Source organism: Dicentrarchus labrax, unplaced genomic scaffold (assembly GCF_905237075.1).
Source record: "Dicentrarchus labrax unplaced genomic scaffold, dlabrax2021, whole genome shotgun sequence".
NCBI lineage: Eukaryota > Metazoa > Chordata > Actinopteri > Moronidae > Dicentrarchus > Dicentrarchus labrax.
In genome coordinates, this window is record NW_026136706.1 from 18870859 (window position 1) to 18898526 (window position 27668).

General features: G+C 39.5%; 2 protein-coding genes across 5 annotated transcripts; both read right to left on the reverse strand.

Annotated features, from left to right (window-relative positions):
* Nucleotides 1–568: 568 nt before the first annotated feature.
* ildr1b (immunoglobulin-like domain containing receptor 1b) lies at nt 569–10139 on the reverse strand. 2 transcript variants are annotated; one of them, XM_051403903.1, is made up of 8 exons: nt 9834–10139; nt 7434–7604; nt 5423–5572; nt 4926–5045; nt 4666–4812; nt 4386–4511; nt 2271–3151; nt 569–1348 (listed from the first exon to the last, which is right to left on the reverse strand). In XM_051403903.1, the coding sequence occupies exons 1-8, from the start codon at nt 9880–9882 to the stop codon at nt 1310–1312; spliced, it is 1683 nt and encodes a 560-aa protein (XP_051259863.1). In that variant the 5' UTR covers nt 9883–10139; the 3' UTR covers nt 569–1309. The 2 variants fall into 2 exon arrangements, with proteins under 2 accessions (XP_051259863.1, XP_051259861.1); XM_051403901.1 differs by having other exon boundaries at nt 569–3151.
* Nucleotides 10140–13047: 2908 nt separating this feature from the next.
* Nucleotides 13048–27637, reverse strand: ildr2 (immunoglobulin-like domain containing receptor 2). Of its 3 annotated transcripts, XM_051404945.1 has the most exons (10): nt 27303–27637; nt 23659–23988; nt 22629–22748; nt 19349–19405; nt 18247–18393; nt 17975–18136; nt 17612–17725; nt 16121–16319; nt 15000–15666; nt 13048–13676 (listed from the first exon to the last, which is right to left on the reverse strand). In XM_051404945.1, the coding sequence occupies exons 1-10, from the start codon at nt 27340–27342 to the stop codon at nt 13641–13643; spliced, it is 1872 nt and encodes a 623-aa protein (XP_051260905.1). In that variant the 5' UTR covers nt 27343–27637; the 3' UTR covers nt 13048–13640. The 3 variants fall into 3 exon arrangements, with proteins under 3 accessions (XP_051260905.1, XP_051260906.1, XP_051260907.1); XM_051404946.1 differs by lacking the exon at nt 19349–19405; XM_051404947.1 differs by lacking the exon at nt 17612–17725.
* Nucleotides 27638–27668: the final 31 nt, after the last annotated feature.

The following is a 27668-nucleotide window of genomic DNA, read 5'->3' on the forward strand; positions in this document are numbered from 1 at the left end:
TTCCAACAAAAACTAAACATAATAACTTTTGTGAATGTAGATTTATAACAAGATTGTTGTTATTAGACTGCATTAGTTTTAGTTGGATATATTCTGTTAAACTGGCCACTGATATTGATCCTCCTACACTCCTATACTTTACCAAATATACAAAACAATCAAGCTCAGTCATTATTTTAATATACTATTAGCTTAATTTATGTACATGAAACATTTAAAATAAGTCAAACATGATTAATATATTGATTGATCTATATTGAGTACACCTTTCCCTATTGATCAAGGCCTTGTTCGTATCGTCCTATTTTATATCAGATTATTATTTAAAGTCTTGGATTTTATGGACTCACAGCTCGTAATACGTCACCTCATATTGTTTCAAATGGAAATTATAAACTAATTATGGTTTATAAACTACATTTGGACATTAGGCTCCTTTACAAGACAGTGCCACAAGTTACCCCTGGAAGTCTGTGGCCTCAGGACGGTGCCACTTTGCCCAGTTGTACAAATAGCGTCAGATCTTATATGTAATGTATAAGTACTAAAATTATTCACTTCACATTAGTTGTATCTAAAAAGGTTTATTTAAAAAGTACAAATTTAATCACAATACATCTCTACTCATGTTTGTAACAAAAACAAACATTAATGAAAATCACAATTCTATGTTGGTGAGTTCATCCAATAATAAAATCTTCTGTCGACTAACTCCGTCCATCTTCTAACACATGTATCATACTTTTTATTGCTCTTACTGTCTAACAGTGTCACTTCAGATAAAGATAAAAGATAAAAAAAACAGTTCAAAAAGTAAAAGAAATTATGCAAAAATAAGAAATTATTTAAAAAAACAACACTCATAACATGTTCACAATGATAAATCTAAATAACCCACAAAATATCTCAATATCCAACAATCTTCTTGTTAAACATTTACTTCATAAACATCAGTAAGGATTATTTTATCCATCACCAGAAGGAAATCACACACATACAAAGTACATCATTGAACACAAGCTCACACTCATTACATCGTCTAAATAACAAGAGGCTTTATAAAACTGCATGTGATCTGCAGTTTATAGACTCAACAGCTTTACTTCATATATAAAAATCATATTTCGTTACATTACAAATTACAAACAGTGCAAACAGAGTAAAGGTATACAGTACATTTTGTACATTTTAAGGACTCGCTATCAAACATCTTTGTACGCTGATTGAACAGATGAATGTTCCTACTGTCGGTCTTCATCGGCACCGTTCTGCAAACATTCAGGAAAAGGTGAAAAAAGATAGAAATGCTTCAGATGACTACGCTGGTGCTGCTACGGGAACTTCTATCCTAAGAGAGAAAAGTGACGGAGGTGAGGTTAAGTTAAAGAGGAAGATGTGACGATTCACAATATACCGAAGAACGGATCAAAAAGTGATGAAAGCAGTCAATAAGAGAGTAACGCTAGCAGCTCTGTGAAGCTCTACTTTAACATGCTCACAATGACAATGTTTAATGTTGACCATGTTTACTATTGTAGTTTAGCATGTTAACATTTTCTAATTAGCACTAAACACAAAGTACAGTTGAGGCTGATTAGTGACATTAAAATTTTGATGCAAGCAAACCAGCAAGCAACCATTTTGACATGAAATAATAGGGTAAACACAGGTGTTAACAATGATACGTATAAAGGTTTAACTCCATTTAGTGTAGCAGAGCCTTTCCAGTGAGCCAACAAGCTCAACAGCAGCACCCTGACTCTGTTTGACCTGAATGGAACGGAGTCTTAATTACTATCATTGGTATCAGCTGTGTTTACCCTACTATTTCATGTCAAAATGGCTGCTGTGAAAAAGGTCTATTCATCCTCCAATGATCATGAACCAAATTTCATATCAAACCATCAAATACTTTCACTAAAAACCAGAAAGATGAACGTCATGATGGCGCTAGAACAAAAGTCAGGGGATCATCAAAGTCAAAGCAATTCATCGACTTGGAACCATGAATGTTTCTACGACATGTTTTCATTTAACAATATTTTATTGCCTTTTAATTGACAGTGACAGCTGACGAGTGACAGGAAAGGGGGAGAGAGAGAGAGAGAGAGAGAGAGAGAGAGAGAGAGAGAGAGAGAGAGAGAGAGAGAGATGAAAGTGATGAAAGAAAGAAGTCAAGGCTAAACAAAAAAAGGACAGTGGCAAAAAGAGAGGGATTTTCATAAGACCATTGGTTGAGGGTGTGTGTCAGTATTTGTGTGAGGTCTTACAGAAAGGGGGTTGTAGTTCCTCCGGCCGTTACTGTGTTCAGTCTGGTTCTCTATGGAGAAGTAGCTGGGGGGCTTCTCTGGCCAATCCTTCCCTTTACCACTTTTTCTTCCCCTGCTGTCCTCTTCATCTGAGCTCCAGGATCCTTTGCGACGCTGAGGAGGTGAATAGCTCCTCTCTCTCCGAGCTGCTCTGCTGTGCAGCTCCTCCATCAGGTCGTCGCGGCTGTGAGTACGCCGCCTGGATCCAGCTCCGCTCCTCCTGGCCGAGCCTCCTCGCTCGTTCCTTGAACCCCTGTGTGACACTCTTCCTCGTCTGTTCTCCCAGTCGGAGTCATCGCTGTAATCCCGCAGGATCCCCCGTCTGGGTGGAGAGACGTCTCTATAGCCACGACTGTTGCGGGGGAGACCTCCTCCAGAGTGGTTTGCGCTCCCACTGGACTGGCTGGATAACCTCTGACCACCTCTGGGTCCATCTCCTGCTGCAGGCCCCCTGCGTGAGGAAAAACTGGGGACACGCTGGATAATAGGAGGCAGGGTTATCACCCTTCTCTCCACCCCTTTCACCCCCATCTCATCCAGGGCTGACAACATACTCGGTGGCCCGGGTGTGTAGGGCACTGCAGGAGGACCTGGCTGGAACTGAGGCTGTAATTGAGGCCTGTTTTGGACAGCGTAATGAGCCATTTGAGGCGCCGCCATATCCATCCCCCTCACTTGGTTCTCCAGGTAGTCCAACACCTGGCCGGTACCATGAGTGCTGCCCCGCATGCTGCCGTTTACATGGTGTGGATGAGGAGGGGGCTGCTGCTGTAGGGCCATGGGTGACAGCTGCATGGGAGCCATGGCAAAGTTTTGTTTGACCGGGTAGTCCGCGTAGGAGCCTGGAACAAGAGTTTAAAAAAAAAAAAAAAGATGTGAAAAACCTACAACTGACTTTTGGCCACTTGGGGGCAGCAGAAACAAACTGCAGAGACAAAGTCTTCAACATCTTCATCTTAAATATGTAGAACTTAAGCAAAAAAGCTTAATATGGTATTCACACATCCAGAAGAGAAGGAGAAACATTATCATTCATTTCAATTTATCTCCAATACTTTTACAGTTTGATTTACTGACTTAATTCCTTTTAACAGGATCTTTAATGTCCAACTGCCAAAATCCAGATGGATTCAAAAAGGAGCAGTGTTTATAAACTTATACCCTGAGTTTTGTCTCTCAGGCTACACACTTACTAATGTAGATTATGGGGGCCATATGATATGATAAATTAAACTTGACTAAAACTAAAAAACTAAAACTAAACTAAAACTACTAAACTACTAAAGTGGAAATTAAATATAAATAGTGCAAAAGGCTTGTGCGTTGTAGGTAGGAGTTTTAAACCAGTCTTTGTCTGCAGGGGTTGGAGGAACTGGGAGCTGTGGCGTTGTGGAGTCTGATGGCTCATGGTACAAACAAGCCTCCAAACCGCTTCGAGGCTCAGGGCTGGGTCAGTCTGTGGCTGAACGTGCTCCTGAGCTGCCTGAGCTCAGTGTAGAGAGGATGAGAGGGCTTGTCCATGATGGCTTTCAGCTTCCCTCTCATCCTCTTTTCAGTCACAGCCTCCACACTGTCCAGCTCCATCCCCACCACCGAGCTGGCCTTCCTCACCAGCTTGCTAAGCTTGTTGGCACCCCCATCCTAACAGGAAGATCTGCACACCACTTATGCTGAACCAGTGACTGTGACCTTATCTGTATGTTTTCTTTGTTACTTAATATTTTAATTAGCACTTAATATTATCCTTAATGTCAATCAATCAGTATTAAGACAGTAAAGGACAGTGCTTTTTTTTTTAAAGTAAAGATTCAAATATAGAAACATATGCCTATGAAACTAAATTTGAAGTATGGTTAATGCTTTAATAGCTTAATATGACCATTTTTATATTTTTCTTGGAATAAATATAAACTACAGAAAATATATATACAAACATATAGTTTCAGGTTATCTGTTTTATTTCATTGTGTCCTCCACTTGTTGATCCAAACCAAACATACGCCCTTGAGTCTGGGCGAGAGTGATGCAACCAAGCATTCAATAAAGCATCAAAGATAAGTCTTTTGTGCCACTCACCTGAATACAGTATGGGAACACCCTGGGAGGAGACATTGGAGCTAATGGGAGCGTAAATGGGTTGACCATTCACCCAAGGAGCCATCGCCTTCTGAGCGTCTCGCAGCATCCGGTGCTGCATCACAGCTGAAATCAGAGCAAAGATGGACTCAGAGGTTTGTGTGTATTCGGTATGAACAGATCCCTTCAGTTGAGGCATCGCAACAGGTAGCGCAGGAGACTAACTTGGATTGGGGCTGTAACATGTGATGTAGTTTATGGTTTCATAAAGAGTATCAACCTTTTTCCGGGCAGCAACATGTCTGTGGACAACACGGGCAACGAACGTAGCAGCAGCACTTCTGCGGGCAGCACTGACAGCAACAGATGCAGAAGAGCATGATGAGCAGGAGAGCACCGAGGATGATTAACAGGACTGTCAGCCAGTCTGAAACAAGGAAGAAGACACATCATTACTCATATTTCAAAACTTCAAAAAAGAAAGTCTTTTTGGGCTCTATGTGACCTTGTTGTACCACAACCTGAGGAGAGGAAACTTACGGTACACGATGAGTTTGACTTCACGATCTGAGTCCCCTGTCGTGTCACCAGCAGCATCAATGGTGCAGAAATAAACTCCGTTATCCCACCACATCACCTCAGTGATGACCAGGTCAGCCTCTGTTGAGGGGTAACATTACATTAGCATTACTTAAAAATAAGATCAGACAAATATTATTTAAGCAAAAAAAAGTTCAAGACAAAAGCATTTGAATATTTTGTTTTAGTTTATTTTCTTTGCTCTATATATACTGTGTGTTTGCTAGTGTCTCACTTCAGGCAATATAACTTCTCCAGTTATATAAAGTAAAGCACTGAAAATACTTTTTGTTAACATATCAGTACCTTCACACCTCCATCTTAACCAATTAGCAAAAGTATATGAACTTTACCTCATTTCTGTGTTAATATATGCAGCCTGTAAGACATCTCCAAATTAGATCACGAACCAGTGGAGTGAGTATGATTGTGAGTCATTATGATGGGATCAAACTCACTGTTTTGAATGGTAATTTTGCGTTCTCTGTAGTCTGCACCCAGGATGGGCTCATTAATGCCCCTCTTCTGGATCACAGTGCGGACTGTGCGCTGGCGGTCCGGGCAATCATTGGAGGGGTCCTGACCCAGCTGCAGAGCGGCCTGATAGCCTTCAGAAACAGAAGAAAATAGGATAAAAAGTGTTGAATTTATGAAATATTCTTTTTCTTCTTGATCAGTGTACCTCATACCACGTAAACCTTCATGACTGTGGCACTCTGACTAATTTTTCTTTGTGAATAATAACCAGCTTTTCAGTTTGCCAACATGCTGCCAGCAGGATAATGAAGCTTAAGTCACTGAATAATAATTTGAGAGCCATTAGCCAATAAAATATAAACCGCACTAACGTACCAGGACCAGGCTTAATGACGCTATTATAACATATTTTTAACATATTTTAATGTGATATTACAAAATACTGCTATATTAAGGCGAGGGTGCTGCTCTTTACCATGACAGGTGGTTATTATAATACAGTACAAATATTTTCTCTGTATTATTTAAGACAAAAATTTTGTCTTTCTGCTGTTTTCTTGCACTTTTTACTTTTACAAATAAACTTTTACAGTTTATGACTCCAAAAACTGCATTATTGATAAAACAAACAAATCCTAAAATCTCTCTTGCTGTTTAGAGTTTGTAAGTTAGATGCAAGCATGCATGCATTTAAGATACTCAAATGCATGTATTTCTTCCTCCTGCTTGTTTAAACCTTTTAGGGCTTTAAAATGTATCAATGTAAGGTGTCAACACAATAAACAATTGTACATGCTGTGAGCATTAGATTGGGACGTCTGTATCATGTCTGTGTGTGCTGGAAAATAGGAAATTAAAGTTCAGTTCAAATTCAGTTTTTGGAATGTAAAACATTAAAATCAGCAAGATCATTTCTATAATTTTACTAATATTTCTATATGGTCAACTGCAGTTTGTTTTTTTGGTGCATTGTGGTGTAACAAATGAAAAGCCAGTCTTTCTGGGACTATCTCTGTTTGAAAATGTACAATCAAATGTAAACATTGCTCAAAGCTGAAAGAATATGAAGAAGAAGGTCATGGGTTAAAACTGAATAAAGCTCCAGTTTTTTGACAGCTGAGCACATAAAGTTATCTCAGTGACTGTTCAACCACCCAAAAGGCCCTCAACTGTGAACTGCACCAGCTGTAATCAATCAACATCCCAGTACGCCATGCAAAACAACAACACAACTGCAGTATCATGTTATCACTTTATACCTATCAAATGTCAAAATACATCTGACTAAATTTCAAACTGTGAAAACTGTTTCACTTTTTATTGACATATTCTCAGAAATCATTGTTGTCTGAACCCACAGGAACCAAACAAATGTTGGTTTGTGTCGACTGACCGCACCTGACAATAACCTCGGTCAAACAGCCTGTTCCCAAAAGCTGCCTGCATTATGTTCTGTAGCAAAACATTTTTAAGTAAAAAAAACACAACCTGTCTCGTACAGTGTTACAGTGTAGTGAAAAGCTAAATCAGTTTTAACTAACGGCTGAGTGCCTGAACATAACCATAAAAAAAAGCACTAATCATACTTTCAGTTGCTTCAATCAGATATTGTATCACAAAAGCAGATATTATGGGGAAAACAGCTGAAATGAAGGTCTGTGAACATTTTGTGACGGTTATGTTCATTAAAACGTTTCCTTATTATGTTGATTTAAAAAATTACATCTCTGTTAAAGCATATTTGCAATTGCAAATTAGTGTTATAATACAGTGAGAACAATGTAAGAAAACCAAACATCCACTCACAAAGTCAATTAAACACAATAATTGTTATCAGTTATTCTTCTACTATGACAATATAAAGAAATCAGAGAAGAAGAAGTTGTTCACCATCTCTGTTTTTATGTACGCCACTATTCTTCCAGCACATGCTTTAGTTCAGCTACATTATTGCACATTAAAACCATGCTCTCCTTCCAGCTGCAGCCTCACCTGTGGAGTAGAACTCCAGCACTGGGTCTTTACAGAAGGACTTGTACCTCCAGGTGACCAGGACATCCTGAGGGTTGGCTGACGTTGAGTAGTCACAGCGCAGAATGACGGAGGCAAACAGAGTCGTCCTCCTCTCTGTCTCTGGAACAATCACCTGGATGGACAGCAGCTCTGATACAAACGGAAAGGATGAGGAAGAAATGAGATTGAAGATAAAATGTAAAACAGCAGCACGCATTGGCACATTATTCAAATTATAACTTTACTTATAACTTGACCAAAAAAACCTCTTCAGTGCAGTGTGTTTGCTCTTGGATGCTGGATTGATAAGAATCTGACCAGACTGGTTAACAGTTTTCTCCAGAAGTCTTTGAGAGTGCACTATATCATTAGAAGCAATAACAGCTGTCGGTCATGATCAGCGATGCAGAAAACAAGCTGATGACAGACAACCTCTGCTAACTGAGAACAGTATCAGTTCAGTTCATTTAGGGTCAAAGTTTCTCTTTGAATATGAAGTCCAAAACCCTGATTGTGATGTTTGTCAGTAACCGTCTGACAAGTGTTCACAGTACATTTATGTCCAAAAATAAAATGACAGCAGCTTAAAATTGTTTTGATTTATCTGCCAGTTATTCTCTTAAAAAACTGATGGTTTGATCCTTAAATGTCACAAAAGAGGAAACAATCATTAATTATTATTATTATTATTATTTTATCTTAACAGTCCCTGACAGAAGACGTTTGAACCAGTGAATTTTGGGGAGTTTTGCTTTTAAAGTGACCATTTGGGTTACAGTATTAATCTTCTGTTAAACAATTAATTGATTAATCAAATCATTACTCTCCAAGTCACATCCTAAAGTCCTGACATCATGATCAGATGTATATGTGTAGCCCAGCAGTGTGTATTTTAGTTAAGAAACAACAACCAAGTTTGTGATATGCGCGATAATTTAATGAAGGTCTATATTTATTTTACTTAATGATTTTATCTTTATTGATAGTTTGCTAATGTGGCTGTTATGGTATATTTTCCAAGTAATTGATTAATCGTTCATTCAACAAAATGCCAAGTACGCTACTCAAGATTACATAATCCAATTTTTATACTTATTTTAAGTTAAATTACAATGTAACGCAGCAAATCCAAGTACCAGAAATGTTTGTTTTTGCTTGATAATTGATTTTAATTATTAATTAATTTTCGACGAATCGTTTCAGCTCTAAACCAGATTATACTTGAAATAAAACCTGGGACCATATTCTATGAACCATATATGACCAATATGGCACTGTCACCAAATAATATTAGAAAACTGACCTGCAGGTTTTCTTACAAAAATACATAATTTTCCACACAAAAAAAATACTATTAAATTGTTTCCACGGCTTTAGAAGTGGATAAAAATACTTAAACAGTAAAATGTTACCCTTTTTCATTGTTCACAGACATTGTAAAACTAACTAACTCAGTATTCAGTGAGACAATTAGTCGATTAATTGATCTGTCTAATGCCAATTTGCAGGTTTCAGCCTCTCAAATATAAACATTTATTGCTTTTCTGGTCTGGATAGTATTTGGACTTATAACTGTAATTTTGAAAAGTTCACACAGAACCATAAATTATTAAATTAATCAAAGTATTGTGCAGATTAAGGTAGCAACTATTATTATGATTATCAATTATTCTATTTATTATTTTTCTGTCAACTGAATGAAAATTAACCTGCAACTCCTAAATGTGAACAAATCCTGATTTTCTTTGTATAAACATTAAAGTGAAAGTAAAATAAAGTGAGTCTTTGGGTTTTGGACAAAAAGAGACATTTAATGATATCAGTCTGTGCTCTTGGTTTATAAACCATATAGATCCTATAGGATATAAAACAGAAAGAAGCAGCTTTAATTGCTTCATAAACTAGTTCAAATTTCTTTCAGTTATACAAAATAATGTTTATTATTATTATTATAATTAACTTTCTGTTAGCTTTCCGTTTTCAACTGGTCGATTAATTGCCATTGCTAGTTAATAAAAATAATATTTACAGCACAACTCTGATGTCTTGTTTTCTACGGAGGTTTGATCTAATAACGAACTATAATGTTATATTGATTGATTTAATATTGTATTCTCCAGTTTCCACAGTTAGGTCGCTTTAATGTTAGAAAAAAAAACTACCTATAGCGTGAAGTCACGTGACAATAGTCGGCCTTGTCCTGTTTACACCTGTCGATAATTAACCTGTAGGCTACACATCCTCCTGGTAGTTTCGACTGTTTGCTTGATTGGATTCACTTTAAATTCCTGCTATAAACATAAAAACCAGATGACATTAGTATAAAGTACAAACATCAGGCAACAGAGTGTGTTTACTGTGAGGCCTTTAAAGCCTCACCTGTCGGCAGGTGAACCAGCAGCAGCGCCATCAGTATCATATTTCCCATCTCGTTGCTCTATATCCTTCCGCGGAAGCTTCAGTCTCTCTATCCTGTAGGAGATTCAAAATCCACCCAAAATCCGGAATATTCGTAGAGAAACGGGACGCGGCCGCTGCTCTGCATAGTAATCCCACTGCTCTCTTAAAACGACATGTTGGTCCGGACCTGTTGATCTTCTGAGGGGAAGAGACGAGTGTTTACAGCCGCGCTGAGGAGCAACTTTCCCACAGAGAGTCGGTGTTGTCGGTGTTGTCTGAGGCGGATCGTTTCCCCCCCCCTCCCTGCAGCTTCAGGTGACATCACTGACCCCGCCTCCTCTGACAGGTGCAACAAGGAAGAATAGCACGAGGGGCAAAATGTCCTAAAGAGAGCAACAGACGGGTGTTTCCTCCAGTTATCAATTCCTGCTTCATCTGTCATTTTATCAGATAACTTTCTAACTTAATATACACATGACCTTAAATTTAACTCCTATTATCACATTCATTTGTCATCTTCTGTACAGTTGGAGATAGATCTTATTAATATATCTGAAATGTAATTCTCAGCTGTATGGATTGTCATTGAAAAACACTTTATAATGCAAATAAATTACACATTACTTATAAACTCACAGTGTGAGTGAAATGAACTGGTGTCATATTAATTCATTTTGTCAAAATTCAATATGAGTCAAAAAAACATGTATGGCCTAAATGTGTTTGTGTACACACACACACACACACACACACACACATATATATATATGTATAGCCCAAGACCATAGTAAGGCTGATGCATACTGTGTATTGATAACTGTATAATCAAACAATCCATAGAAAGTGGGACAAGGATATCTTAGGGCTAAACACTGAGTTATTGTGAGAGAATTAATTGGACACAATTAAATATGTTGAACATACAAATTAGTAATTTCAGGACATTTAATAATTTCATAATTTTATATCCTTCCCAAGATCCATTTCTTTAGACTTTTTATTAGCAAAAATTAATTTATGAACTAGTACATGTTCCGTCCATTTGAATGCTGTTTACATGACAAATGAATACATTATTTATGTAAATGATAACATCCAGTCCATTAAGTCCACACTAGTGTTAAAAGAAACAGCATAATGTGAATAGATGGACTGAAGTAGACGCAGGTTAGCTCGTCGATTCATTTATTCGTTTATGACAAACAACCCGAGTCTAAAGTTCACTCTGAGGATGAGTCATGTTGGAGGAGTGTTGGAGCTCTTTGTGCGATGATGTTTGCATCTCTTATCCAGGACATGGACCCCAGCGGGCTTTACTGTTGACACAAAACAAGCCCGCCTGAGCTGAACTCAAGTGCTGCTCTCAGCTCACTGAAGTGTGCTTGAAATCCAGTGAAAAATGCTGCATAGATGGAAAGCTTTGCCATCGCATCTGTCTGGTTCCACTCTGAACCTCAAAACATGCCAGTTTTTAAATTCCTTCCTTGTCAGTATCTGGAGAGGACACACAGTACCTTTCATTTTCTCTATCTACTGAGTACAAAATATTTACTCTGCAATTTGTGGGCTGTGTTATAAAATGTTACCAAATGTTCTTTTGTTTTGTTTCTATCAACATTTTAGTCTCATTTTGCTCTAAATAAACAGCGGTAACGTGCAGGGGTGGGGCAAGAGTGGCAGGAGAAACACAAAACAACTACAAAGAGACACAAAACAACTACAAAAACATAAAACAACAACAAAAAGACACAAAACAACTACAAACACAAAACAACTACAAACACAAAACAGCTACAAAAACACACAAAACAACTACAAATAATTTAAAAATGATGACAAAGGGATGCAAAACAACTATAAAGAGACACAAAATATGTAGAAACATGTAATTCTTCTCCAAATATATTGAGGTTATGATGTTCCATTTACACAGTAAAATACTTTATATAAACATTTTAAAGGTGCACACTTGCTTTATATGATAAAGTGTGCTGATTTACATTGTCAATAAACCTCTAGTGTTTATTTAGTTGTGTGTATTTGATAAGCTACGATAAAAAACACAGGCTTCATCCAAGGTACGCACGCTTTATCACACGTATTATTAACACAATGACCACTTAAACATAAGATTTTGTGGCTGACAAAAGATATTTTATATCAAAACAAACCATTTCAAAACAATAAAAAAGCTAAATAAATGCAATCACAAAGACCAGTTTGTGTCATGTGTTTAGATCAAAATCACACTGAAATAAAACTTTATCCTCCCAAAAGAAGAAGATGATATACTGACTCTAAGGACTTAACATAAATTACACAATTACATCTACTGATCAAATTATCTATGTTGTTTAGATGACAAACACATCACAAAGCTTAAAAGGGTGCAGTCACATAATTCAAACATATCCTCAGAATATTGCTATATTAATCATTTACTGAGTGGAAGTATGAAGAAACACATCCACTGAGATGTCAGTGTCAGTAAGTGTTATTTAATTTGGCACACTTGAGTTAAATCAGGAAACGTCTCCATATAAACCTCCTTGGTCACACGCTGAATATTACCTGATAAAGACACAACATCAGAACATCAAAGCTGCACTAAATATTTTATTAGACCTTATATTCAGTGTGTGGACACATTTTTTTCCAAAGCACCTGCACTAATACTGGGATGTGCATAATGCTGTTTGTGGGTGAGTAATGTGCTGGAAACTTACTTTGACATGTTCTAAAATAATATTTGATCCCCTTAAATAAAGTACTGTGACACAGAGGTCTGCTCAGCAACATGATTAATACAGATGTTTTTATTAAGTTTGTGCAGATGGTGATGGTGATAAACTGCTTCTGTATAAATATCATGTGTCTTATTTCCTCCTCCATAGATCCATATTATTTATTTATTTATTTTTATAAACATTTTCTATTTCCAGCTTCTCATTTGTGATGTTTTGCTGCTTTTCTTTGTTTTATGTGAACTAAATATCTTTCAGTTTAAACTGTTGGTTGGACACTTGAAAATGGCTAATTCTCACTATTCTCTCACTTTTACAGACCAAATGATGAATTGATTGGTTGAGACAATACTCGCCAGATTAATTTATAATAAAAACAATCACAAACTGAAGTCCTAACTATGTGTATTCCTCCAGAGGATGAAAATACATTCATATAGGAGAGCAAAGACTTAAGAGTTTTCTTTATTTAAAAAGTATTCAAGCAGTGCAATTACAACAAATTCAAGGTACAGTACTTACATACAGTACAATATCAACAACAGACAAACACACAAATACAAAGTGAACCTGAGTCGCAGTGTACTGAGTGAGAAGTATAAAGTCTGTAGGAAAATATAAGACAGTGGCGTCCTGCTTAGTGTCACAAGACCTTTTGAAATTGGCAGATAATAATAACAATAATAAAAAAAACACCTTGGCACTGGTTTAATTCAATCCAGTCACTCAACTCATCAAACTCAACAAATAAAACTGATCCACACACCTCATACGTAACATCTTTAGACTACACATGCATAAATAACCCAGGCATAATTCACGCACATGAGGAAAAATGTCCTGTGTTAATGGAAACGAATGCACATAATGCTCCGTGCACATTCATTTCTCTTCCATCCGCTACTGCTGCTTTTGCAGGTGCAGTTATTTCAGTGAGATGAGTCAGACTTCGTGCTGCTGGTGGCAGAACGGTTAGCCTCTCCTGCATGGCAACAGGACGGGTTAAATGAACGGATTGGCGGGTCGGGGCTGGGAAACCTTGTCACACTATGAGAGAGTCCCTGCTCAGTGCAGTGCTCTGTTAAAGAAATACACCAACAGCCACATGTTAGAGACTCTGTGTTCATGCTCATGCAAGGTTAGTCCAGCCTCTGCGTGGTAGTAGTAATGACTGCGTGAATGTGATACTGATTCCACATTTGGTGAGCCAGTTAATAAGCATTTGTAACACTGTGATGGTTGCAAGCGTGGCCAGGTTATACAGTACATATTTGAGTTAAATCATAAATGTAATTTGTAACAGCTTTTACTCTTTGTAAATGTAGCCTAGATAAAAAAAAAAAAATTATAATGATTCAATGTTAAGACCATAAATCTTGTATGTACATTGCACGAGAGACAATCATATTATGTACATAATACTGTAAAACATTTTCAGATGTATAAGTACAAAGCTGACTTTATTCTGTATTATTCTTATTATTATTATAACAAATCCCATGAAAATCTCAAAACCAATAACCTATATCAATAATACTTTCTTATTTGTTCCTACTGAAGACATACAGCTTTAAAAACATGTACAAATATTTAGTTTGCAAGTTTTTTCGTCATTTTTGGGGCATTTTCTTTAATATTCTGACACTAATCTGATGGATGAAGAAGGGGTGACATTCAACAAAGGTCCCACCTGGACTCTGGGGACATTGTAATTACACAGTCAGTCTTTTTTTGGTCATGTAATGTCCCAAACAGTAACAACAACAACAATATACTGACGTTTAGCTAAAGCAAGTCATCAGTTCACAAGGTAACCAGTGTATCGTCACCACTTTTCAGCATTCACTACTACACAAGTGTTCCTGAGAGTTCTTATTTAGTAAGTAAACACAATGAAATACAGATGAAGTTTAGTTTTTAGTTAAGTTTAGTTTTTAAGCCCATTTTCTCTCTCTCTGCCCTTCCTATCCTCCAGTTTAAAGGAGTTTTACTGGCATGAGAAACAGCTGCAAAGTAAGTGTAAACTATACATATATAAAGATTAATAAAAAAAGAAGTCTGTCTCTCTGTCATTACCTGGTTTAGGTGTCTATCTGTGTGAACTGAACTGAACTAAAACTTGAAACTAACTAATGGGAGACCCCTACACTCTTGTCTGCTAGTGCAGCAGTGTGACTCACTGATGTGTGTTTAATAGTTTGTGGACCATAATGAAGTTTTATAGGACAGAGGAATAGGCTTCATCAGACTTCATCCTCATCAGTTTTGGATCTTTCATGGGATTTGTTGACAATAAGAAACAATATAGAACATAGACCTGTAACTCTTTACAGGATTTAAAGGCTCTTCCCTGAAGAGCTGAAGAGGAAGGAAGTCCAAGTTCCTGCTACAAGTAACTCACCAGGTTTCGGCTCCTATCTCTCTCCTCTCTGCCCCCCTGCATTGTGTGGGACATCCCCTGCTGGGGGCGGGTGTAACAGAAAGGCCTCGTGGCTGGTTCAGTGGTCCTGTATCGCTCTGATCTGGGAGGCTCCACAGTCCGGTACCGGTCTGCAGTTGGGTCAGCCCTCCGGTAGCGCTCAGCCTCCCACTCAGAGTACGGAGGCAAAGGGTCCTCCTCTTCTGGACGGTTGCTAGGCGACCGGCTGTAGTAACTATTGCTGCCCTTTCCTCTGGAGCTCCCTTTAGAGGGCGTGTCACTATCCTCGTCCGGTCTACCAGCACCTCTGTCCCCTCCTCGCCCCCTCGCCTTGTTCTCCAGCACACTAGTGAGAAAGGCGTCATCGTATGCTTTGCTCTGGGGTGGCCGCGAGGGCCGATCACTGTCCCACGTGTCCCTTCTCTTCTGTGGTAAGGGTGAGGGGCTGCGGCGGCCCCATCTGTCATCTTCATCTCTGTAAAAACGCCTGGGAGGGCTGTAATCCCGCTCGTAGACCCGGTCCGGAGGCTCAGCCCGACGACCACGGGAGCCGTAAGACTGGGCAAAGTCCTCCAGCTCGTCTAGGGAGCCGGTGCGGCCTCTTCTGCTCAACGTCTTTCTCTGCAGGTGCTCTGAGCGGCAGTTCCACCTACAGCGAGGAAGAGCACACAGATCAGCACACAGTGACATGAAGTAATAATCGGCTCTATTTATAGAGAGCTTTTTAAGATACTCACTCACAAAAAAATAAGCTCGGAAACTAAAACACAGTACAAACGCAGAATATCACAGGACATAAAATCAAACATGAAACATCTTGAACTCTTGAACAGATGCAAGAGAGTATAGATGTGTTTTCCAGACCAGTGTGTGCTGAATGTTCTGGGGCAATTAAAGATCCCATGTGAAGGGCACACAGTGATGTCAGTGATGATGTCATGATGCAAGATTCGGGGATACCAAAAAGTTCAACCAATAAAGTTATTAGAAACAATCCTCTCCTCCCTGACAGGCCACATTAAAGAACTATTAATATCACTTCATGGGACATTCACCCTGTTAACACATAAACACATGCATTCACTAAATAACCATAATTATACCTTCTGTCCAGCTCATCGTCTGAGTGGTTGCCTCTGTCCCGTCTGGGCCTTCGAGTCTGTGTGGGCGGAGCTCTCAGCACTGACTGGTCGTCGAGGTCTACGATGGGCGGGAGCGCCTTCATCTGCACCGTCTGATAGGTGTGTCTGAAGTCTGTATTCCCTCCATCATGAAGAGAGCTCAGCTCTGATAGGCTACTGGCTGTTGGGTGAGACACATCAGTATAGCCACATTTTCTATTTGGATCATAAAATTCATTTTAAATACATTTTTCAGGTAAGTTTCCTGTAATTGCCCACTAGATTACGACAGAGTAAGGCGTGGTTTGCTGGGAATACTACGTAGCCTTTGTGTTGGGGATAAGAACATGGTGCACACTGTACATCACATAGTTGCTGGTTTGAGGTGACTACGTCTATATAATCATGAGAACTGATTATAGCTCACGGCACGTTATTGAGGGAAGAGTGTCCTGTGCCACCTAAAACTACTAATTTAAAGGATAAGCCTGGAGATATTATTTTTTTCCCTTATTGTCAACAGATACTATGAAACAATAAATTGATCCTACTAACAACACAATTCCCGACCCACTAGTTCCCACCATGAGCACACACTTGGTGACAGCGGCAAGGAAAAACTTCCTTTACTCCTGTTTGAGTAACATTTACTAAAAACTACAGTTCCCAGCTGTATTAGAACATTTCTGAGATGACACTTTGTTTGTGAAAGTACATTAGAGACATTTTGGCAGAGAGCCACAGACACAAAAGGGAAAGTATATATACTAATGTTTTCATGGAATTTGTTAACATGAGCAAATATCCCCATCAGCTTTATCCTTTAAATTGTTTACAAGACAAAGACTCATTCTGATGAACTGACACAAAGCAAGCACTGCTCTAAATCAGTGCACTTTAAACTGCAGGTAACCACAACTGCAATTCACTCGCACTGGTGAAAGAAACCTAAGAATTAGTTAAACTGACTTCTAACAAACTTTAAAAGCTTAGTTTTTTGTAAGTGACCATGGCATAATCACAATAATTACTACACTTGAACTTCAACTAGGGGTGGGCAATAAGAGTACAATGAGATGATATCTTTGGGTATATATTGTTGCAAATCAAAGATCTGAGCTTTTTTTTCCTGATTTTTGCATCAATGTTTGATTTCCCAGACTTTTAATATGCTTGATTTTAAAATAACCACACAGTTACATCTCAATTGATCTTCCAGAAAATGTATAAAGTCAAAATTACTCTGGTGTATTACTGATTAATGATGGGACCTTCTTTTTTGAACATGAGAAACGTCTTTTTCAGTAAGTACAGTCAGATGTTATGAAATGAATGTAGGGATTAGATGGAAACTACCACTAGTTACTATACACAAAGCATGCACATAAAAGAGAAACACTTGGACACCAACACATAAACACGGGCACACAGCCACACAGATTACAGAAACTGGCCTAATCTGTGCAGGCTTACGTTGGAGTGCAGCCATCTTGGCAGAGGGAAACTGAGCCAGATCCTTCTCTATGTAGCACAAAACTTTCATTGAGTCCTGGTCTGGACTGGCTTTCAGTCGATAACCACTGCGCACTGTGGATGTGGACACGCACACACACAGGGACATTACCATGCAAGGACAAACACATATACGTAAATGTCCGATGCAACAACCAGATTGAAATATGTTAAGATTTAAACAAAAAAACATGCATTTCTATCATTTCTACGGCTTCTCTGCAGGTTAGAGACAGACTCGAGGATGATGGAGGAAATGAATGTTAGTCAACTCAGACAGTCTGTTACAGAGCTCTCTAGTGTCTCAGCACCTTATAAACTCACCTCCAGCCAGGTTGTTCTCCACTGAGGGGAGAGAAGCGATTTTTGGGTCCATATGGGAAGAAGGGGCAAGAGGAACCACAGTAGGTACACCAGGAATGTAGTAGGGATACACGGGAACCGGAGCAGGCGGTCCGCTCTTTGCCATCTTCCCTGCCTCGTATACTGTGCCGGAGAACATCAAAACAATAAACCTTCAATACAGTGATTATTGACAAGTTGACACTGAGAATGCACATGGAAATTACATTCATGTTATTGTTTGTGTTACTCACAGTGCCGTGGACAGCAGCAGGTGTCAGGACAGCAACAGCAGCGGACGTAGCAGCAGCAGGAGTGAGGACAACACTGGCACCAGCAGATCCCCATCAACAACAAGAACAAGATACTGCCCAGGACTACAGATCCCACAAACGCCCACTCTGGAGTATAGACACACACACACACACACACACACACACACACACACACACACACACACACACACACACACACAAGCAAACATACAAACACACATTATTATTATTATCTCTGTTTGTGTTAGGTCTGGTATAATTAAGTTTAAGTTGTGACGTCTATACAAAGTTAAAATACTCCGTCGCTAAATTTACAACATGACAACCTGCAACGTAAATAATAATAAATAACAATACACTGTACTTAAAGGATCATTCAGAATTTTAACAGCTTGGGTTGTGATTTCATAGTTTTGCCCCCTCATTCCAGTGATAATAAGTCTGACAAGTTTTAAACAAACCAAACTTAAAGTGGAAGAGAAATAAAGGGGTTTAGATAAACTGATCACCTGACTGCTTGTATTTCTTGCCCTGCTGGACTGAATTACAATGTTATAATAATTGGTAAAAACCACGCTTATGTTTCTGTCTGTCTCCCCCTAAAATATGAACCCAGAGACCACAAAGCACAAAGAAGGAATCTTCAGGAAAACTCTTGGGAATTCTGAATGACTCTTATCCATCATCACATCTCTAAAGCATCCAGATCCTAACAGCACACTTCCTCAGGGTGTGCCGAGAAGCAAAATCCACTCGAAACCGCTCGCTAAGTCAACACATATCCCCTGTGGAATTCAAATCATGAGCAGAGGCAAAGGATAAGAGTCTGTGATTTTCTTTTCCTTTATGTAGCTTCAATAACTGATTGTGTGTAATTTCAGGGTGGGTTAGACGCTCTTTTTACAACCTTTTTCTCATTTTGAAAAACGGCAGAGGAGAGTTAAGAGTTAACACGGGCTCAAGAACATAAATGTTAGTCAAAGAGAGTTTTGATTGGTCAGTGAAAATTAAACATAAGGAGGCATTAGGGAAGCTAGAAGATGCCAGGCAGTGAGACCAAAGTGCAGGTGAGGTGCCGTACCTGGCATAATCTCCACATCAAACTCAGGTAGGAGATCGTCCTGCTGACCTGTCCTGCCTGCAGAGAGAGGGAGAGCACAGGTGAAGGCCGGCAGAGGAAGCAGGAAGCAAGAGCCAAAAGGCAAATCAGAAAATTTGGTAGCAGAGTGGATGATTAATGGTCATGCAGTAACTGAGGAACTGGAGGGACAAACGTTGTACACAATCAAAATCAGCAAACATACAGTAACAAAGCTTTAATGTTCCAACTGTAGAAATAAATGTAGCTGCCTGCATTAATTATTCATCTTACTCGTCATGAGGACGGATGACAACGTTTTTAGAGACGCTAGCAGCCATGTTGAATCCTACTAACTACAATTATTGGACTGATTTCCGTTAAAGTTTGACAGACACGAGTTTGGTAATCACCTGACTTTTCCTCTAGCGCCACCATGAGGTTGACATTCTTGTCAAATGTCTCAACAATTACTGAATGGTACTCCATGACATTTGACACAAACATTAATGTCCCCTTAATGATGAATGTAATAACTCCGGTGATCCCTTATTCTTCAATCTAGCGCTCCTTTTATGACCAAATACCTTTAAAACTAATGACAATGCACACTGAACTAAGATGGTGAACATGTTAAACACTACACCTACTAAACATCAGCATATTAGCATGATCACTGTAAGGATGTCAGCATGCTGATGTTAGCATTAAGCTCAAAACAACGCTGTGCCTAATAACAGCTTCACAGAGCTGCGAGCATGACAGCATGAGCAACACAAATCACACGGAGTCCGACATTCGTCATGCAGGTCACTTCTGGACTGTGACCTGAATGCACTGGAATCTGATATGAGCCACATTCAAAAAATAATGTGAACAGCCAAACAGAAACAATCACATCTGAGAAATAAACCAGAACTGATCGTTAAGGTTCTCAGTGTGAATGTAGCCTTAGTATCATTATCAAATGACTCACACACGTATCTGTATGCTATATGAGTTCATGCTACTGAAATATAATGTCACAAGCGTTTTCAAACACGCTAACCTATGAACATGAACATAAGTCATGAAAGTCAGAGTTCAGAGTTCAAAACACACTTCACTTTGAATCTAATTTTAGCAGGAGGCCAGCAGTACTATATTTCTGTAATGAGGTGCACACCACACATGTGCCTCTCTGGTGGCATTAATACTGCACACAAATGAAGGAATGCACAAGCTGATGTACACACTGCATAAAAACACACACACACACACACACACACACACACACTTTGAAATGTGGCAAGAGAGACAGTAAGTGAGGACAAAGAGGGGGGTTTGGAAACTGGGGCACACAACGATTCTCACACGAGTTGTGTGGTTGTGAAACAGTGCCTCTTTTGTGCCTCATATACAAACAGGTCAAAAAAAAGAGAAACCAAAAATTCAAGGCAGCTATAAAACTGTAAAATACAGAAAAATAAAGGAAGTGCAAACAGGTGTGCTGACACTGAGACACAACAGCAGGTGCTCTTGTTTTCAGTGTGTGCTTATCGTGAGGACTGTAATTACAGTAAAGACCAGTCACTGTCTGCAGGGACGGACTAAATACCGACTGGCAGTCAGAATCCAGAGTGTGCTGAGTAGACTGTTACTATGGAGGGAAGAAAATACACTGGAGCCACCCTTCCCTCCTGATAAAAAAAATTAATGTGGGTTCCCTGACCTGGCACACTCATCTACATACCATGAAGCTCAGTAACACTGAGTAACCTGAGAGAGCCGAGGAGCTACGCAGCCCTGAGAGGGAGGGAGGCAGTGAAAGATGCAGAAATGAGGAATGGAGGAGTGCATGAGGAGATTGTGCAAGAAAAAGGCAGAACAACGGGAGTGAAAAAGTAATCCAAATGAAAAATTAAACCAGAGATTGGGCAGATGGTGGGGGACGAAACATCACGACTTGTTGCTTAAAGGAATATTTTGACATTTTGGGAATTTTGTTGGCTTTCTCGCTGACAGTTAGGTGAGAAGATTGACACCACTGTCCGATCTGTATGGCAAATATGGAGCTGGAGCCAGCAGGCGGTCAGCTCGGCTATGCATTAAGACTGGAATCTGTGACAAGCTTCTGTTTACTACGTACAAAATCATAAGTTTAAAATCAACAAATCAATTTGTGTTTTTGCAGGATATGTACAGACAATGTATGGTTTAAACAAACAAGATGTTTTATGTTAATCAGTGACCCTTGGAGCTGCTGGTAGCAGGTGCTGCTGTGTCCAGCCTTCCAGCTACAGGTAAAAGCGACAAATGTGATCAATCTTGTCATCTAATTCTCAGCATGAAAGCGGTAAAAAACACATTTACCAAAATATCGGAATATTTCTTTCATTTTTGGTATATAAAATTAAAAGCGGATGAGATCTCAAAACTTTATAAAATTCCAACTTGGCACTAAATTACACAATTTCTAATCCAACTTCATAGCAACGTAAAGCTAAAAGAAAGCTAGAACCAAAACTCAATGTAGTCTTGTTATTCTCACACGTTTAATTCCCCCTTCTTCTCTCCTGTGAGCTGCCTATAATCAGATTAGTGCTGAGTGGAGGAGGACTGTATGAATGAGCAGACGTTAGTTAATACTACAAGCACATCAGGTTGGTTTGAACCTAAAGGAAGAAAACCACGTTGGGTAACTTTCAGATCACATTGTTGTGGTTGGTTCTGCCCATTTTTCTGTGGCTCTCTCTCTCTTCATGTCTATGGCAGCAGTAACCCTTAACAAGCACTAGTCTCCTCTGAAAAAAGCACGTTGCCATGGTAACAGCTTAGTCTCCGGCAACAATGGTCTCCACAATTTCTCTCACTGAACGGACGTGCTACTTCAAGTCTCCCTGACACGAGATATTGAATCTCTGACCTTTGGCACGGAGATTTTTAGCTGCCGAATCGTATAATCATTAATCAGCAACAAATACTCTCCAGTGAACAAATACACGACCCTGACACAGTGACTAACTGACTTGAGATGTAAAGTAAAGTCCAGCCAAGTGCATGTCAACCCTGTAAAGTGAGTTGCTGACTAAAGTATGTAAAGAGGCAAACAGCGACTCCATGGAAGCTGCAGTATATACACACAGGAATGCAGAGCAACAAAGAGACTATTTCTTATACCTTTACTAACATGTAGAAAGTAACTTCACCAAGCTTAACATGAAACAAACAAACAAACAACCCAGCAGATCACGATCAGGCTCAGAGTCTTTACACCATTACTTTGATTAAAACGTAGACATACCGAGCACCAGTAACTCCAGCTGTGCCTCATTCTTCCCCTCCAGATCATCAGAAATGATGACTTTACAGAAGTACACGCCACTGTCGCCCCACTGCAGCTCCCCGATACGCAGGTCTGCTTCTGCACAGAGACAGGAAACAAGGTAAGAGTTGAGAGGTCAGAGGTTGGGTCAGTGTTTGTGAAATTCAAATCAATAGGCTTTGACAACAAACTGACCATAATGACTCGATTTCTGATCATTTACAGACTTTTTTGGGTGTTTTCTGGTTTAGTTATGTATGAATACTGGGACTATAGGTTTTAGGTTTCAGGTTATATTATGAATATTTTCAGTACTACTGCTGATACAATGTTTGATACATGTTTTTCTACATAATACATTTTTTTCATTTAAGAAAAGAAGCCTAATGTTCAAAGTAAATACACAACCACCTTTACTAGAAGAATTTTGCCTAAATTAAATAGTTAAAAATTGGCAACATTTTGATTTAAACCAGAAACAACTGATCAAAACATGACCTGTCAAGACAATTCAGTACTTGACAACACACAACTGACATATTTAAGCTTTTAACTGTTTGTGTTTTTATCATCTGCACAGTTTTTGCTAAGCCAATGAAAAACTAAATACATAGTGGCTCCATGTAAAAAACATTAAAAATTCAAACTAAGTGTTTATTGTTTTACTGTGTTAAACGATGACAGCGTTGTTGGACGTGGTATGTGCCACTGACACATTTGGATAGAGGACAGGTGTTGTGTCTTGATAAGGCTGGAGGTTTAACAAGAAGTCATGAATAGGAGTGAGAGCAGGGGGTTGTTATCGTGTGTGTGTGTGTGTGTGTGTGTGTGTGTGTGTGTGTGTGTGTGTGTGTAATGCTCTGCTCCATTGTGAGACAAAGACAACGGAGGTTTATTTAGGGAACAGGAAACACAGTCAGCTCTGATTCAGTGTGTTGGTCAAACAGCTGCAGCAACTCCTTAATTAATCCTAAAGTTTTTAATAGAGGATATAAAATAATGAGATTACTGTTTATGATGGCGATGTCTCTGCCTTTGTAGTGCTCAGCCAGCGTCATGGATTTTCCCTGTGCCGAGGCCACGACCCGAACTGTGCGGCTGCTGTCGGAGCACTCCAGGTGGGACGTGGCACCCAGCTCAGAGGCGTGGACGCCCAGACTCTCGGGCAGGGTGAAGGACTCTCGCGTGCGGTCTCGACAGTAGGACTTGTACCACCACTGCACCACCGGGTTCTGAGTGGAGGCCGTTTGGTACTGACATGGGAGGACCACGGACTGGAAGAGCATCGCAAACCGCTGCTTCTCCCGCACTGTGACATGCACGCCATCACACACACACACTGACACAAGAAAAAACACACAAAATACACAGTAAGTGAAATGAAAATTGGACTCTTTAAAGAAAATGCACACAAATGTAAAGAGCTTTTTGTCGAGCACACGTGATTTGACTATACAGAGAGCCATGCAAATGTCCCTCTAAGATAAAAATGTGTGCAATAACACTTCATGCACTGACAAAATTCACTTACTTAACGCACAGTAATCAAACCCAGGCACCTTCACAGAGAGTTTATTCTCTCGTTTCACACCCTAAAGAGGAATATCTCTCCCAGTATGACCATTAGAGGGGAAAACGAAAAGTTTAGGGCTGCAGCTAATTATTTTTTCACCTTCCATTTATATGTAAATTATTTTAATTATCAATTAATCGTGTAGACTAGAGTGAACAATAGATAATACAATTTCCTTTAGGCCAAGGTGAGATCTTAACATTGCATTTTCTGTCCGACCAACACTGAGTGGAGACAAAAACTGTTTAAAGACAGGAAAAGGACGCAGATGCCATCTTGATCACAGAAGAAACAGCTGCGTCTCTTCTTTGTCTGTGAGGATGATTCACAAGAGCGGAGAACTACACCTGGGAAATATTTAGTATAAAAACAAGAGCAGAGACAGGAACAGAGATTAGGTGTGTGGAGGGGGCTCCTCTCTGGCTCGGTACACTGAGGTCAGGAAGGTTAAATTCCAGTGTGTGTGTGGGGGGGGGAGAGAGAGCTGGGGAGGCCTGTGGAGAGGCAGGGGGTTGTCATCACAGAGGGAGGGGATGGAGAAGTCAGACGCTCGTGGGTGCTTTCTACTAGTCATATTAAGTCTAGGTGGGGCCGGCAACTCACTCTAAACATTTCCCAGAACAGGAAATCCAAACAAAAGCAAGTCCACCAGCCAACCTCTCCTTGGACCATTTATAGCATTTATCTAAGATGGATGCTTAACTCTGCTTATTTCCAGGCTGCCATTAGGACTGTAACCGAGGTTTCTTCAGTCAATTTAAAGTTATCAGTGTTTAGTTTATGAAATGGTGGAAAGTAGTGAAGTCCAAAGTGACTTCTTCAGATGTTCTGTCCAACTAACAGTCCAAATGTCATAAATATGTTCAGTTTACAACAATATAAAACAGGCAAATCCTCCAGTTTGAGAAGCTGGACAGTTAGTTGACAGTTTTGATTGACTGAAACTAATTTATCAAAATGGTTGCCAATTATTTCTCTGCCGACTACTCGTTTCAGCTCAAGTTTTACACCAGTGTGTTAATGATTCTGAGTTCGGTCAGACAAGCATCATCAGGTTTTGTCTTCCCCTGATAAGAAACTGCACTTTATCTGTGGTGATTGAGACAGATTATTTTTACAGGATAAGAGAACGAGAGGAGGGCTGACAGAGCTCCTAAATTCCTCCCACGAAAGAGCTTCGGTCTTCCCTTTGTTTCTTTTTTTCATGGACCAGTCCATTGTTAGGGCTGTGCTGAATCCCCCCCTCACCTCCCTCCCTCCCTCCCTCCCTCTCCGTCCCACTTGAGGAGCAGAGAGGGGGAGGAGGTCACGGACTCCCGACCAATGAGAGCATCTGGCCTTGTCCAGCTGGGTGTGAACAGACCAATTAACTGCTAGAGATTTAAATCAAACCGTTACTCTGTGAATGCCGTCAGTCTGAGGTGAGAGGAGGAACACAGAAACTGCTGGATGCATTGTAACAAGTCTTAAAGTGGCTGTTAACTATTGTTTATATGAAGTTAACACCAGGTGTGACTCACTGTAGGTTAATGGACTATTAGAGAGGCAGCAGACAGCCTCCTCCTCCACCTGCACACAGACTGAAGGCCTCATTTCAAGATTACACCACCATTTAAAACATTGTGTGGTCACAAATGTATTCCAGGTCAAAACTCAGCTGCTGCACATTTCCTGAACACAGCCAGGCTTTTCCTCTCCAAAGCTGTCACATTTCCTGCTTTTACCGCGTCTTACATTCCTTCACATTGACTCATTAGCCCAACAAAAAAAAAAAAAAAACCCACGCAGATAAGACTGAATAGTCTCCATGTATGATACATTTCAATTGTACGGTAAAGTTTGTGATAAGTGAAGTGAAGCAAGTTTGTCAAGAGTGCTTTGCTCTCTAACACAGTTACATTTTCAGCCCTCCTGAAACCTGATGAGCATGTTTTAGTCACTAAATGTAGTTTTAAAGGTATAAACGATAGTATAGTAAAAGGCTGCAACTAATGTTTACTAGTTTTTTATTAATCAGCTAATTATATTCTTGATTAATCTTTCTGTCTATAAAACATCTATAAAGAATGCTGCCAAAAGTGATTAAATAACTTGTTCTGTTTAATCAGCAGCCAAACTACTCAGTTTACGATTACAAATGCCAGAGAAACGCATCTGATCCTCACATCTGAGAACCTGAGACCAGCGACTGTTTGACATTTGTGCTTAAAAAATTAATAAAACGATGTTTTCGATCCTCAAAATAGTTGCACATTAATTTTATGTTAATGGACTAATATAATAATTGAGTAATCACTGCAGCTCTTGGTATATTGTACCTTTAAAGTACCATTAAAATACTTTACAATATGCCATTATGCTTTTATACAGTAAACTGTAGTGGTATACAGTACAGTTACAATACAGGCCTGTAACAGCAAAGCATCATTATCATGTTATACAATATAAGATCTGCACAATATGGTAAAAACACCACGTTGTTTTAATCTGACAGATATTGCAATATGATTCAATACTAGTGGGAATGATAACTTCTGTATTACAAATTAAATTTACATAAACAAATAACTATTAAAATCATAATGATGTGACATCTTTTGGGGTCTGTACCAAACAAACATTTATTCTTAAATATGAAGAACAAGATTTATAGGCCAAGGCATCTCAGTACTTCATTATAATGCTGTTTTATCAAACATTTTACCTTTAACAAACAATTGCAGCTTCTGTGATTTGCAAATTGCACTTATTTAGATTAACTGTGCAACCCTATAGTACCTACTATTACTGAATACTGGATACTATAAATCACGGAAGGGTTACCAGTGTTGTCCCTTACACCCCATAAATGTGTTATAATTAATTAAAAACGGGGATTAACATAACTATACTGGCGCATCGATCCAGTTTAATTCACCCAAATAAGAAATAAAACAAAGAGCAGCTCTTTCCTTCAGTCTCATGAGGCGGATAGGTCCGCTATGCCTGGTTTATGTGGGATCAACCTGTTGCGCTGTTGTCGTACGGATGGCACATTTTTAGTGAATAAAACACATTTTACTGAAGAAAACAAGACTTACCCGATGCTCCCAGTAAAAAAGCCAGCCGGTAAAAGTTCATTATACAGTCCGTTTTATAGTAAAGTGCAGTTTATCCGCATGTTGGTGCCTCTCGGTGTCCGCTAACTGCTGCTGCTGCCAGCAGGACTCACAGACTGAGACTAACGGGACTGTACCACTTCACTCAGAGGTGAGTCCGCAACCAAACACTGACCCACCGACGGCCCCTCCGCTGCTCTCTCATCCACACACACAGTCAGTGGAGTTAATTCTGTAGTTTGTCTCCTGAAGTGTAATTGTAATAGTCTGCAGCGAGTGGAGCAGCAGTGGACACCGGGTAGAGAGGTCTGCTCGGTTGCAAGGTGCAGGAGGGAGGAGGAGGAGGAG

What these genes read in the sequence shown, in the direction of transcription:
- ildr1b (XM_051403901.1), bottom strand. Translation starts at nt 9,882, where the DNA reads ATGGGAAATATGATACTGATGGCGCTGCTGCTGGTTCACCTGCCGACA. An exon ending in GCTGGAGTTCTACTCCACAG is followed by an intron (nt 5,573 to 7,433) that starts GTGAGGCTGCAG and finishes CTGTTTCTGAAG; the next exon opens with GCTATCAGGCCGCTCTGCAG. An exon ending in ATGTTGCTGCCCGGAAAAAG is followed by an intron (nt 4,512 to 4,665) that starts GTTGATACTCTT and finishes CTCTGATTTCAG; the next exon opens with CTGTGATGCAGCACCGGATG.
- ildr2 (XM_051404945.1), bottom strand. Translation starts at nt 27,342, where the DNA reads ATGAACTTTTACCGGCTGGCTTTTTTACTGGGAGCATCGG. An exon ending in TTTTTTACTGGGAGCATCGG is followed by an intron (nt 23,989 to 27,302) that starts GTAAGTCTTGTT and finishes TTCTTGTGTCAG; the next exon opens with TGTGTGTGTGTGATGGCGTG. An exon ending in CTGCTGCTGTCCACGGCACT is followed by an intron (nt 18,137 to 18,246) that starts GTGAGTAACACA and finishes TCTCCGGCACAG; the next exon opens with TATACGAGGCAGGGAAGATG.